Raw genomic sequence first — 13,287 nt, 5'->3', positions numbered from 1 at the left:
TGCAGGTTAAAGAGGAAAAAGGAAGCTGCTCTTGCTTACTACTACCTACAATATTGTCATCTAGTCTTTCAACCTCATAAACATCATATGCATGACTATTCTTAGGATTTTGGCAGCAAGTGTTGAAAATAAGCTTTGATGAGACATAGTATTAAAATGGTTGCTTAATTTTCTTCAAATACTATGTTATCTATTACCAAGGATATCAAGCTGTTATATGGCTGTATATTTCCCCAAGAGAAAAGGTCTGTCATGGAGCACAATAACTGGTCTGATTATCTAGCAATGAGGAGAAAAAAATTATATATTTGAGTGCTCTATTGTTAATGTTGATTGCTAATTGTTATAGCTTAGATCTTGCTTTATGTTGGATTTCTTAATTTTTTATTCAGGTTCCATTTTTTGGTCCACTCTTTGATGGTGCTATTGTGAATGGAAAAATTCTTCCTATTATGGTTCGCGCAACAGCTATAAATGCAAGCCGTGCATTGAAATCATTAATCCCATTATACCAAAACTTGTATCCTTTCACTCATATGGTTCCCAAGGCATATACATTCCCTTGCAGTTCTACAGATATGATTTTCGTGTTTTCTGTCATCTTTTATTTTTGTCAGATTAATTTAGGGAAAATAGTTTCAATGTATTATGGTGTCATTGCCTTTAGGAAACTTAAACCCATAGGACAGCATTCAGATAAAGACCATTTTTAATTAAGCAAAGAATAGATTCAGCATTAAAAAGTTGTTCTTATAATATTTTATAACATGGAGTAAATTCTTAGCGCATTGTCTTAAGTAATTATTTTAATGACCATTTTGTGGGTAGACTTTCTAAAGCATCCACGTCATGGTGTTACTAATCTTTCTTTTCTTAAATATAAAGTATTTTTCCAGTATTAGTATGTCTTAGTTTTATTTTCTAGAAAACAATCTAGCATCCTAGAAGGATGCCAATGCTGTTTTCCTTCAGATTATTTACTCTATTTTGTCCTATAAATTTTGTTGTTCAGCTCAGAATGCATTTTTTTTTTTTTGTCAAAATGAAGTTAGTGCCTTTGTAAACATGTCAGAAAACTGTCTCATTTTTTTGTTGGAACAGAATTTTAGTATTTTGAAAGGGCTGCTCTTGAGAGAATACCAACCAGAAATTAAGAAACATAAGGTAAGTCAATCACTTAGATGTCTCTCCTTCTTAAGATCGAGTTCTATTCTGTTATGTATGTGTTATTTAAATCAACAAGAACATACTATTTTTTGGTTTCATAAATTCAAAGGTAAGTTTAAATTTTGATCCAAAAGACATTCTGTACTTAATTTCCATCCAAGCTGTAGATATTTGTATTTGTCATGTGATAGATTGATACTAGAATACTCTATTCTATTAAGGCTGACTGTTAATACTCATGTTTGTTCTCACTTTAAATATGATGAAGTGGATTTACAGATGAGTGATGGATGGTGTTTGATGTGATCACATTAAATGACGTTGGTGCCATTTCTGTACGTGACGTTGATTCATTGTATTTTTATGTTCAGAAAGGTCCGATCTTTTTGTCATTACTCAAGTGGCTTAATCAAAGTATTTAAAATGTATTATCATCATTATACCACAAAAAGTGATGGCTTATAGCATTATATTGATGTATAGTGATGAGCAATTGGAAAACAATTTACTTTGAAATAGCAAACTTTTAGTAGGAAAAAAATCACAAACTTGTATGTTTCAACTTCTTTATAGAATATGGAAGTTGTAATAAATTCCTCAGTCAGAGCTTGCCAGTTTGATGTCTTGGAATTGGCCAGGTCCTAAGAGCTGTTTATTGTATATTCACTTAAAGTTCAGTTCTCTAAACTGTACTTTCTATATGCATCAATTCACTCCACATCATTAATGAAATAAAGTTGCTTACATTAAAATGTTGATGTCTCCCATAATATGGTTAGCATAATAACTATGAAAAGCATTACCTATATTTAATATTAGATAGTATTGGTTGGTAGGTTTTATGTCATCACTTGGTAAGCTTATGAAGCATCAGCTGATTGAGCACTGATTTTAAAGGCTTTATTAAGTAGCCAGTGGAATTCTTTTTCCACCTGACTTAGAGTATCTTATACTCAGTGCTTTGTATAGTACTTCAAAAACTAAAATGGAGGCATGAGGACTTCTTTAAAAGCTGTTTGCTTGGAGTGAGATTAGAAAAAACATCTAACTTCCCTGGACTGAGTTAGGCTATGGTGGGGTCAATTGCATCAGTAGGGAACAGAAAAATAAAATAAAATACATTCCAAAGTTTGGCCAAGTTCTCTGTGTTTTGAAAAACTCTTGATTAAAAAGTCGTGTTCTTGCTCTTGGTGTTCAACCCATCATCATATTTGAGGTTGATAAAGAATTTCCCTTAGATAAGAACAGCAAAGACTGGTAGGAGGTTGCTGTAACATGGACATAGTCTAGGAATATTTGAAGAATATTTGAAAATTGAGTCCAGTGAATGTTCCTGCAGTAGAAAGGAATTGAAGATGTTGAGGATTGTCTTTAGTGTCTCCCACTCTTTTCCTCTGGCATATTTTAGCTATGACAAAAGCCTTTCTCTACTAGCTTTTAAGTTTGTTGTGGAATGAAGGGGGCAGGGACAGAAGTATTTTACGGTCTGTGGTTAAATAGCATTTCTGGAGACCTCTCCAGACTTAATGTGTCTTGTGGAAGACAGGACTTTTTGAGCAAATAAAAGAGAGGGCTCAGAGTAATGAAGATGTCTCTAAGAACAATGAACAGAAAAAAAGGAACAGAAAAGCTGTTTTTCAGAAGGTGCACCAAAAGCAGCAATCCTTCAGAAAACTGAAGCTGATAATCAAGGCCTCCCACATGTCCAGGACCATAATTGTGTCAGTGAAGGAGACTTCTCAGCTGATCTGCTTGAAATTAGTTTTTATTTATCTATTGAGTATATTTTAATACATTCGAGCAGTGATAATTTTTTAGGAACTTTGATGATGGTAAGTGGAAATATAGTTTAATGTGGATCTTGAGGGAACAGGAATACTGAAGACTTCTGTTGAATACATAAAGAACAAATTTCAAGCCATACACTTTTGTATTTGGTCTCCTTTTACTAATGTAGTAGGCCAACAAAATAGGTAATTAGAAAGCCAGTATCAGTGTATGGATGGCTCTGTGCCTGCAATGTTGTGGTTCATTTCACTGTGCTGTGGAATACTTGGTGGACATTTTTTCACGCTGCATGGAGTTGATGATATGTAGGTCTGTGTTTTTGTATATTTGAGGAATATTTACAGTGTTGTGTTGCAGATCTTTGTGGTTAAAATGGGTCATGGTAAACTCTTGATTAAACTAGGTGTGTGCTGATTTGAAAGCATATGGCAACATGAAGAAAGTGGCACTGAGTTTGGCCCTTCTCCTTCCAAGGAGAGGATTTATCCATCCTGAGTTAGTGCTTTTTCTAAATGCAGACCTGACTGAAAAAATCAGCTGTCATTTGTAATCAGCAGGGATATTCAGTCCTCTTCATGTAACCTGATTGCAACTTTTTCCTTATTGAGCTAGTCTGTTAATCATGATGTGGCAATGAGTAGTACATGTGAATAGTATAATAATGGTTGCATGGATACAGGAAATTCTGCTCATCTCCCTTTTATAATCTGCTCCAACTTTGAGAATGTATTGTATGGTCTGAAGTATCTTTCTGAGATTGAAATACTCTGTCATTCACCTTCCTCTTTCTGATGTTATTTTGACACTCCTGATAGCAAACGTGGATAGCAAAACACTGAAGATTTGATTTTGTTAATGATCGTTAAAGGTTTCATCTGCTCTGTTTTCATTCTTTGCTCAGAATACTATAATAATGTTTCAGTATTGTAGTATTTTAAGATTAAAAATGTACTGTATTTATCAGCAGACATCAGACAGGCATGGCAGGTATCTTGCTTTAATTTGATGCTTGACATTTTCATTGCTGTAGCTTCTTGAAGAGAAAATTGCTATTTTAGATGGCATTACTATGTTGATTTGTGGAATTTTCTTTAGTTTCCCCTTGAAGGATTCTGGAGCTCCTCACTGTCTTTCAGTTGCCTTGCTTTCATGTAACAGTACCCCTTCACCAATAGGCGGCATATATGCATGCAGTAGCAGATGACACACAAAATACTTGCATTGTCTCACTACCGAAGCAGCAGTACCCCCTTCTCTACCTCATATATGTGCTGCTTGTCATTCCATTTGCCTTCGTACACATCTATCTCCTGAATACACTCCAGCTGCACGTATGCTAGGAAAGCTGGTAAGACTCACAGCAGAGTCTAGCAAGACTGCAGGTGTAATAAGGGTACTGAATGGTGAGAACAATTGTTTTCACTATGACATGGAATAAGCAGGCTGTCATTTAGAGAGTCATTAAATATTTTTTATTTACTGAATTGTATGGAAAGTCCTGGTAGGAATGGTTTTACTAATGGCTTCGATATCTGAGCAAGTACTTTGTTACATTCTGAATTCAGAAACTATTGTGTGTAGGAAATCTATCAAAATTAAATATTTTGAGCAATAGAAAGAGTGGTTTCATACAAAAGTTTACCTGAACTTCCTGAATAAATGACAGTTAGTCAGATGCCAAAAGGTACACAAAGGTAACACTCCTTACTTGGCATAGTAGGCTTGTCCAATGATCCAAGTTGTTAAAATTATTTATATTATACAACAAGCCAGGAAAAAGCCTAAAACCTTGTGAGAGTACAGTGTGAAACACTACTGTATTACTTTTTAGATATTTACACAATTTTTGGAGCATTATCAATTATTGCAAACTGTCTGCACTTCAGATTGTCTGCAGTTCAGACACCATGATGCTTTCTTTCTTATGTAATATTCCCCCCCAAAAGGATGCTACCTGATGTGTAGCTGCACACAAAGTAGTAAATCCTATTGAGCATCTTTTAAATCTGAAATTTATTGAAAGTTTAGAACATCTGGAATATAGATGACTGTTGTATCCATAATAATAGCATCATTTTCACTTCTTTATAATAGTCTGCAAAGTATTTGACCTCATGCCAATAATTCTTCAACCAGTTGAATTTTTTTTTGTCTTATGTGCAGGAATGTAAATAGCAAAAATATAATGCTGCTTTAATTATTCAATCTACAGAATGCAGAATGTTGTAGAATAAATCTTTATCTAAAGGATTTAGTAATTTTTGTTACCAAAACGGGAAAATTTACACCTCCTCATCTTTTTGACATTGTATTCCTAAACAGTTGGTACTTGATGTAGCTAGCATTTTTAGACAGTTGTCTTCCAGAAATGGAAAACATAGACCCTATATGGTATCTGACAAGACAGTCACTTCTTTACAAATAAAACAGTGTGTTTGAGGTGTTTCTTAAAAGTTTGACATGTATTAAAAGCTCATAGCACAGAAGCTTTCTTGCTTGATGAGATATACTCAACTGCCCCTATAAAGGGATTTATGTGAAATGGTAGTGTCTTTATTTGTTGTGTCTGCTTGACTATCATCTGCCTCAAGATAGTATTTTGGACATTGGAAAGTCTGTATTTTAAAAATTGTAGTGGTTCATGACATACAGTGAGCAAAGAGCAAGTTTACATTCTCTAGTCACATTTAATTAAGCACGTGTTTCATTTACATTTTCACATGAGGATTTGTGAAGATTTTGGAGATTTCTCTCTAATACAGAAACTTAGAAGTTAATGCTAGAAAGCACTGACTTCGGAAATACCAGTTTCCCTTCCCTTCATTTGAATGAGCATGTGTAAGAAAAAAATGAATGCAATGATACTGCATCAGTGATAAATGTGTTTAAAATGGAAAAGGCATAAGAGGTGCTTAAGGAGCATTCCTTCTCTTTCCTAGATACATATCAATTCATTTTTCAGAATACCACTTAATTTTGGTATTGGTGAAAGAAATAACACACACTGTTATAATTGCTCTTCTAATATGTTCATTCTTACAATTTTTTTGAAATGCCACGTGCCAAGACTCTCAGCAAACTTCACTGTATTTCTGGCAATACAGTTTTGATACATGACATTGAATAAGCTTTTAAAATACCTGTTATTGCTTCTTCTGTCATCATAGGTGAAAAGAAATAGACAATAAATATAATGCTTGATATACTTTTTAGATATTACTCTATATGCTTTACAACAAATAATTGAAAATTTCAAGATTTCAGTGAATATTTATCCCATCCTGAGTCATACCATTGTAGCCTTACCTGTTGTGAGCTCAAATAGGAGTTGCAGATGAATTCATTATGTGACCCCTGCTGTTTCTTCCATGAGGAAATAGAGTTATTTCTAAAATCTACTTTACCGTTTAGTGATGGAAATTATTTTCCAAATTCAAGCAGGAATCACAAGGTAGAGAATATGATGTTCAGTCTTTCCTAATCCTAGTTCTGCTGACAACTCTTTTGATCTTTTAATAATTCATAATGTAGTTACTTACATGCCTGCTTACAACAGTTAAAAAAAAAAAAAAGTGAAGATTTCCCTGGCATTTATAAATATCGGATTGTTTTAATAGACTGTTCAGCTGTTTCAATTTCAAGGAATAGTGTAACAGTTTCTCTCAGTATTGTAAGACCTAAATATAAGAGGAAGGTTCTGCCTTTATATAGAGGCATACATACACGTGTGCATGTGTGTGTGTGTGACTAGTTATAGGTATGTAATGACAGTAATAGCTTTTTATATCATCTTTATGGAGTTTTCTTCCTTGAACTAATACATCTAGTTAATGTATTTTTCCTTTGATGTCACAAGCATATTTGGACAATAAGGGACTGTTGTAAGAAAAATTCCAGAGGAAATACCAGGAGGATTTGGTTTCTTGTAAACCATGGATAGCTAAAGTACTCAGAATGGCAAACCACTAATGAAAAAAGCAAAATGAACAGTACTTAAATAACCGCTGCATTTATGAATATTCATAATTTGTTATACTGAAAATTGGTGCTCTTCGAAATATCTTACTTAAAGGAGTTGTATACGTGATGGCAATGGAATGTAATAGAACCATATAAAGTAACTTCTGTATGGATAATAAAATCACACTGAAATTTGCCCCATTAAAATAAAAGGCCAAATGAAAAAGCAGTGAAGATTCCAAAGCATAAATTGTGCTATTTATGTTCGTTAAGTATAGTTTGAATCCTGTCTTAGGGACATCTCACCTAACTATATATCTAATGTTGCTCAGTAAATGAGGCAAGTATTGATTGGCATATGCTGCTTAAATCGATCACCTTGACAGCCAGAATTACAGTAATCTGTCAGTATTAATGACTGTCTTTCAAGCTTTGATACCTCTCCTTCGCTTGTCTCGTCTTGCCTCACTTCTGTTTGAAGTGCATTTTCTTGCAACCCCTGGTTTTGTCAGGGTAGGTATTTTTGTAGTGTTTTTTTGTCCCCTGAGTCCAATTTATTGGCTTGATCATGCAATTAGAGTTAAAATGCAACACCAGGGAGCAAAAGTAGGCAGTGTTCTGAGTAACAATTGGACCTCAGGGGTAGCGCAAGCCTGTTCTCAGCCATCATTTATTAGTTACCTGTTGAAAGAATAGGATTGTTTTGCAATGAATAATTCCAAAGCATCACTTTAAATGCCTTTGATTTTAGCCACTAGAGACAAATGATTGAACCAACATTTGTGATAGGTTTTTAAACTCTCACCTTAACGTTTGTCATATAGACACTTCAAATAACTGCTGGAGAAATACTGCAGATGTGTGTACAAAGCTGCTGCTTTTCCTGCATTTTCATGTAGACATATACATCATTTCAGTTGCTTTTCTTTATTGTTTTTTTTCTTTTCTTTTGAAGAATGTGTTTTTAATACTAGGAGTAACTTGAAATGGAAAGCTTGAAAGCATTGCTTCCGTGTTATAGTGTAATATATTTTCATGTATATAGTCTATGAGGTTTTATGGCAAAACATACATGCTATACTTCTCTTTAACAGCAGTTCTAGATTGGTATCTCTTCAGGCAAACATATTTTCTTCAGTAATTTTCCTGCTTCTGATCCCAGAGAACCTGCCTTCTCTACCCCAATAGCTTTTCTGTCTCTCGCTCTTCTTATGGTCTGTCTGCAGATCTTAGGATGCTGGGAGCACCTCTTAAAGAGGTATAGTGTAAGCACTTGGATTTAAGGGTAATAACGTTGTCATTACCAGATACCATAATTTGTTTTTGAATTAGTCGTATAGTTTTATTTATTAGTTATTCTTCCCTAATGAAATGCATGAGACCCTCTTGAAAGTGGTAAAAAAGCAAAATATCAAATAAGGCAAAACTGTTTGACCCTAGTAATACAATTTTCTTCTAATAACTACACTTATAAAGACCTTAGTGTGCTGTGCTATGAATCATACAGTGGCTTGGGTTGGAAGAGACTTAAAGAACATTTAGTTCCAACCCCCCTACCATAGACAGGGATGCCACATATGTTGATGTAGATGGTTTGGGATGGGGCTCAAATCTTTTTGTATTGTTCAGAAAAAATAGAGGTTCTTCTACATTCTTTCATTAATTGACTTTACCCATCTGAAGGGAAGTCTACTGATTTCTGTATAAAATCTGGGTAGGCTTATTCAGGTGGCATTATGATTTAGAATAAAAGAATGTCAGTGGGCTACCATGAAAAGCAGTGAAGTGCTTTATCAGCCTACTAGAACTTCTGAATTGGGATCTGTCAGCACAGATTGCTTGAGGGAGGCAAGTTCCTCTTTGTTACCGCATCTTTTAAAGGTAGGAAATTTTTGGTATGTTGTAAGTTGAAAATTAGTAGAGCAATCACTCTTTCGTCAAAAAATGTGCTTTAAAGGTCTGTATATCCCTCTTCTAAACAAAAATGTGCAGAGGAAAGAAGGCTGAGAGTCCTTAAACTGGAATGAAAAATATAAACTAGTTCAATCATATGCAGAGTGATTGCTTTGTACGTAACACAAAATGACAGGTTTTTTGTTAATACCTACTTAGCCTTATTAATTAATTAAACATTTTGGATAACAAAAGCCCATTGTTAAAATGTTAAGACTCTTGCCCCTGTAAGGTGTTAAAATTCATACATACAGATTTCTTTGATAGCTCTCAGTAGTCTGTGAATAAAAGGGAAGATTAAACAATTTTTGTGTCATTTCTAGGGTTTAGAGTAAGGTAGTTTTTTTTTTGTTGTTGTTGTTGTTTTAATTATTTAAGCCCTGTTTTTATGCTGTGAAAGAGAGCGTTGTTTGGTGTTGTTTTCTGGAATTGTTTTTTTGGAATTGTTTTCTGGTCATAAACTCCTAATAACAGATAAATGACTTGCAAATAACTTGGAAGTTTTGTATGCTAAAACACTAAAAGCTGTATTTATAAAAAGAGTTAAGTATATACCACTGATATGTATTGATTGTGTTATATAAATTGGTGGGAAATGTGGGATATTATTTGCAACAAGCAAAACTGACAAACGCTAGTGTCTGTGAGATAGAGAGATGCTTTCAGATGATAATGACAAACTGTTTCTGTATCATTCTACATATGGTAATCAAGACTGCTTTCCAGTACCAACAGAAGAATTAAAAATGATACATAACAAAAAAAAAAAAGAGAGAGAATAGAAACAAGCCTATTGGTTGTCTTTGTTCTCCTACGAGTCTCCTACAAATCTGTATTTCAGTTATTGAACAAAGGGGTTTTATATAATACCTGTGAATATGCAAAAATATCTAGCTGGAATATGTAACAATATTCAGTAATTAAACAGGTCAAAATTATAGCCAAAAAAGAGTGTATGCATATAATTAATTTTGTATGTGCCACATATTTAGTAGAAAAACTGAATAACATGAAGCAAGGATTAAAAGTTAGTATTACAGTAATTGAAATTACCATATGGTGGTCTGAGGAACATGAGTCCTAATCATAGCCTGGCCAATCAAATTAATCACAAAATACTTTCTAGACAAGACATTAGAAAAAAATAGTTTAATTGCTGATTAACTGCACCTGAATAGATCTGTGGGTCATAGATATATCTGTTTCCTTCTGAATGCTTCTCTTCCCAAACATAGAAGAATGCAGGCTATTAGAAAATCTTTTAATTTCTGCTTGCCAAACCATAGTTACCATCCATCTGTTCTTGCCAATTGTGGAAAAAGGTCAGTTTTCAGCAAAGCCATGCATTTCACAGAAGGTATGTGAAGTGAAATTTCACAGGGGACACGATGGATCCTGATTCTTAGTGATAAACCTTTGGGGCCAGCCGGGTTGGCATATGGTTCAGCATGATATGAAGGCTTGGGTTCCCTAGCTTCACTTCTTTGGCGTGGAACTGATAAAACCTGGCTCTTAAGTATTGTTTCAGTGGACACCAATCATGGGCAGCAGGAACTGCCCATTTAACTCTCTGTGGGAAGGAAGCCCAGACCCTGTTCACAATAGTACCATTGTAGTGCTGCAAACTGCTCTCAACAGCTTGACAGCACTAGGGAGGAGGGAGAAGGGGCTGCTTTACTAATTGCTCTTCAAAATAAAGGAAGAGGGGAGCAACTGAAAATATTTGTTTTCATCATTTGGATAAAAGATGCCTGTCTTCTAGTTCTGAAAATTATGGAAGACTTTGGTTTGGTGCCATCCAAAGAGACTTATAATTAGCTTATCTTGTATCTGTACTCCAGCAGCCCATGGTAAAGATTAAAAAAAAAAAAACAACAACAACAACAACAAACATTCTCTTCAAGTATAAAAGAAAAAGGAAAGGTAGTTTTAAAGTTTATTTAAATGCAGATTGGAATTAACGACAAAATTTCTCATTTGAGAAGTTATCTTTGTTACTATGTAGTGTGGGATGGCAAATTGATTTATCTATATATGTATTCTTTACTGGATTATATTTAATATTAATATAATTTTATATCTGTAATTTTGCAGTTTCCGGTGAAGTTTTTATGAAGGGCATTTTCTTAACTGTTTCTCTCCTCAGTAAGTACATCTATATCAGCAGAGATAGTATTTAAGATAGAAATTTAAACTTCTGAGTGTATGAAAACATGCAGCATTCAAGCCAATACTAGAAGCAAAGAGCCAGTTTTGCTTCCCTATTTTTACACACATCAATCTTAATTTCTTGATTTTAAACCAATACAATGCTGAGTATCAGAGTGGGGATAAGCCCCTCTCCCCAGATCTGGCATTTTTGTGAGGCAGCACTTCCCTCTGCCCTATACTATTCTACATTATTTGTGGGCTGAAGTGATGATTGAAATGGCTGAACACCTCTCATTGGCACGTTTGGTGCAGCATCCTTAATAAACTTCAGCCCTTTGGCCGGTCGTATCTTTGCCTCTCCTGCTGCTTGCCTGCAATGCCACTGCCACGTCAGACGTTTGGGAGCTGCTCTGTCTGCCTCGGGGAACCCAGTTCCAAGGAAGTCATGAAGCAGGGGTAGCTGTAATGGTCTGCAAAATAATTAACACAACACACCTTAGAGTTTCATTGATTCCTGTCTGGGCAACATTAGTAAGACAAACCCTCCCTAGAAGGTAGAGTGGAAATTCTGCCTGCATAAGGGCTGCAGCGCTGTTCTGTTGCTGTTTTGCTTTCACCTCTCTAGCCTGTTACTAAAACATAGGCGAGTGGGATATTTGTAAATGCTGTCATTAGTCTTCTGGCTACACCACCAGTAAATTTAATGAGTAATCTGTTACGGTCTTGAGGTATTCTTCCTTCCTTTACTGTTAGTCATTTGACCTTACTGTCTTTCATGTTAAATGCGGTTCAGGCTTTGTAAAATAAGTGCGCAACAAATGGTAGAGAAGCTGAGACTTTCTTCTATATGTTTGTGTTAATCTGCTCCTGCTATATTTCAAACAGATAATTCATTGAATGCCCATTCTTCCTCTTACCGCAGAGTAGATTATATTTAAGTCAAGATTAATGGATAGATTCTGATGTTAAAACCCAGTCTCTGAGCCTGTCATTCCCTAGAGGCATATAGTGCATTAGTTTAAGCCAATATGCTGCTTATCATAGATACTATGACACTGTCTTGAATGAGTTTACTGTACTTTGTTACTGCTTACTCTGGTAATAAAATCACTATATTGTGTTCTTGATAATTACAATATTAAATAGAAACTTAATTTGATTACTGCACATTTAGATACAGATAGGTCTTAAGTAATTGCCCACTGTAAAATTTCTGACACTCATTTTTTCTCTCATGAGGTGTATTCTGTTGGTGTCTAAGCTTACTACTTAGTTCAGTCACATTAGCTGAAAAAGTGATGAAAGAAGGATCTACAATGGGACTTTTTGGGTACGAGGCAGTATCTTTTACCTTTAGTTTTCTCACTTGAACCTTGTTGTTTTTTAAATGCTTCTGTAGGATGCTTTCATTTGCCAAAGGCCTTAAAATAAAATAAATTCCAGGTTATACAGAGTAAAAGAATTCAGTAAATACTGTTAATTCAGGATTTTTCTCCTTGCCTTTAAAATGGCTAGAAATCTGAACATCAGTGTTGTCATTTTTGTTGCATAAGCAGATGATGAGAATTAGAATCCATTCCATTTAGTAAGTGTAATCTCATAATATTTTGCTATGGTAGTCTTAAAATTATAACTTTTTTCTATAGCTGTTTTTTATATGCTTCAGGAGAATATTTATCCTAAAGATTTCTGTTAAGCCCATTACACTTGCACTTTAATTCTACATATCTTTGTAAGTGCCTTTTCTAAAGATGCTTGGTGCAAAGTGGTTACATTTTTCGTTTCATAATTGAGTGTTTTAAGTGGTTAAGCATAGTCCAAATTTTATCTAATTCCAGCTTGTGTTAATGGTGCTACGCTCACACTGCCTTAGCACCTGTTATGGATTTTGAGTCATCTGGCAGCCCGTGGGACTTAGATAAAGAAGTACCAGGTGTCCTGCCTGTCTCTTAATTGAGACGCAATGTAAACAATATAGACTTGGCAATATGGTTATAGGAATGGATTAAAGCCCAGCTTTGTCTGCTCTGATGAATCACAGCTTTTTCTTCACAGAAGATGTTATAAACCACTAAAGAATTTAGTTAGTTGTAAGGTCTGATGGAACAACATAAAAATAAATGATATACCAAGGATGTTCCTAGAAGGACAGTACTGGGCTTTCCAATGAAAATTTAAGCATCAATTATCATTTCTTGCAATCATTTACCAATTTTGAAAGTGTTTACACTGTAAAAATGCAGATTCTCATATAAATTCAGATAAAGT

At 34.7% G+C, this 13,287-nt stretch overlaps 1 protein-coding gene across 3 annotated transcripts in view; it reads left to right on the top strand.

The window, feature by feature from the left end:
- The window catches only part of RALGAPA1 (Ral GTPase activating protein catalytic subunit alpha 1), a 132,127-nt gene that overhangs the window by 100,292 nt on the left and 18,548 nt on the right, over nt 1–13,287 (top strand). For all 3 annotated transcript variants that reach the window (XM_035539307.2, XM_035539311.2, XM_035539308.2), the window contains exon 38: nt 393–520. In XM_035539307.2, the coding sequence (XP_035395200.1) occupies nt 393–520 (128 nt within the window). The remainder of the gene's footprint in view (nt 1–392; nt 521–13,287) is intronic.

The sequence above is a fragment of the Cygnus atratus genome, chromosome 5, assembly GCF_013377495.2.
Source record: "Cygnus atratus isolate AKBS03 ecotype Queensland, Australia chromosome 5, CAtr_DNAZoo_HiC_assembly, whole genome shotgun sequence".
Lineage (NCBI taxonomy): Eukaryota > Metazoa > Chordata > Aves > Anseriformes > Anatidae > Cygnus > Cygnus atratus.
The sequence above is the reverse complement of the archived record's forward strand: the minus strand, read 5'-3'. Positions and strand labels throughout refer to the sequence as shown.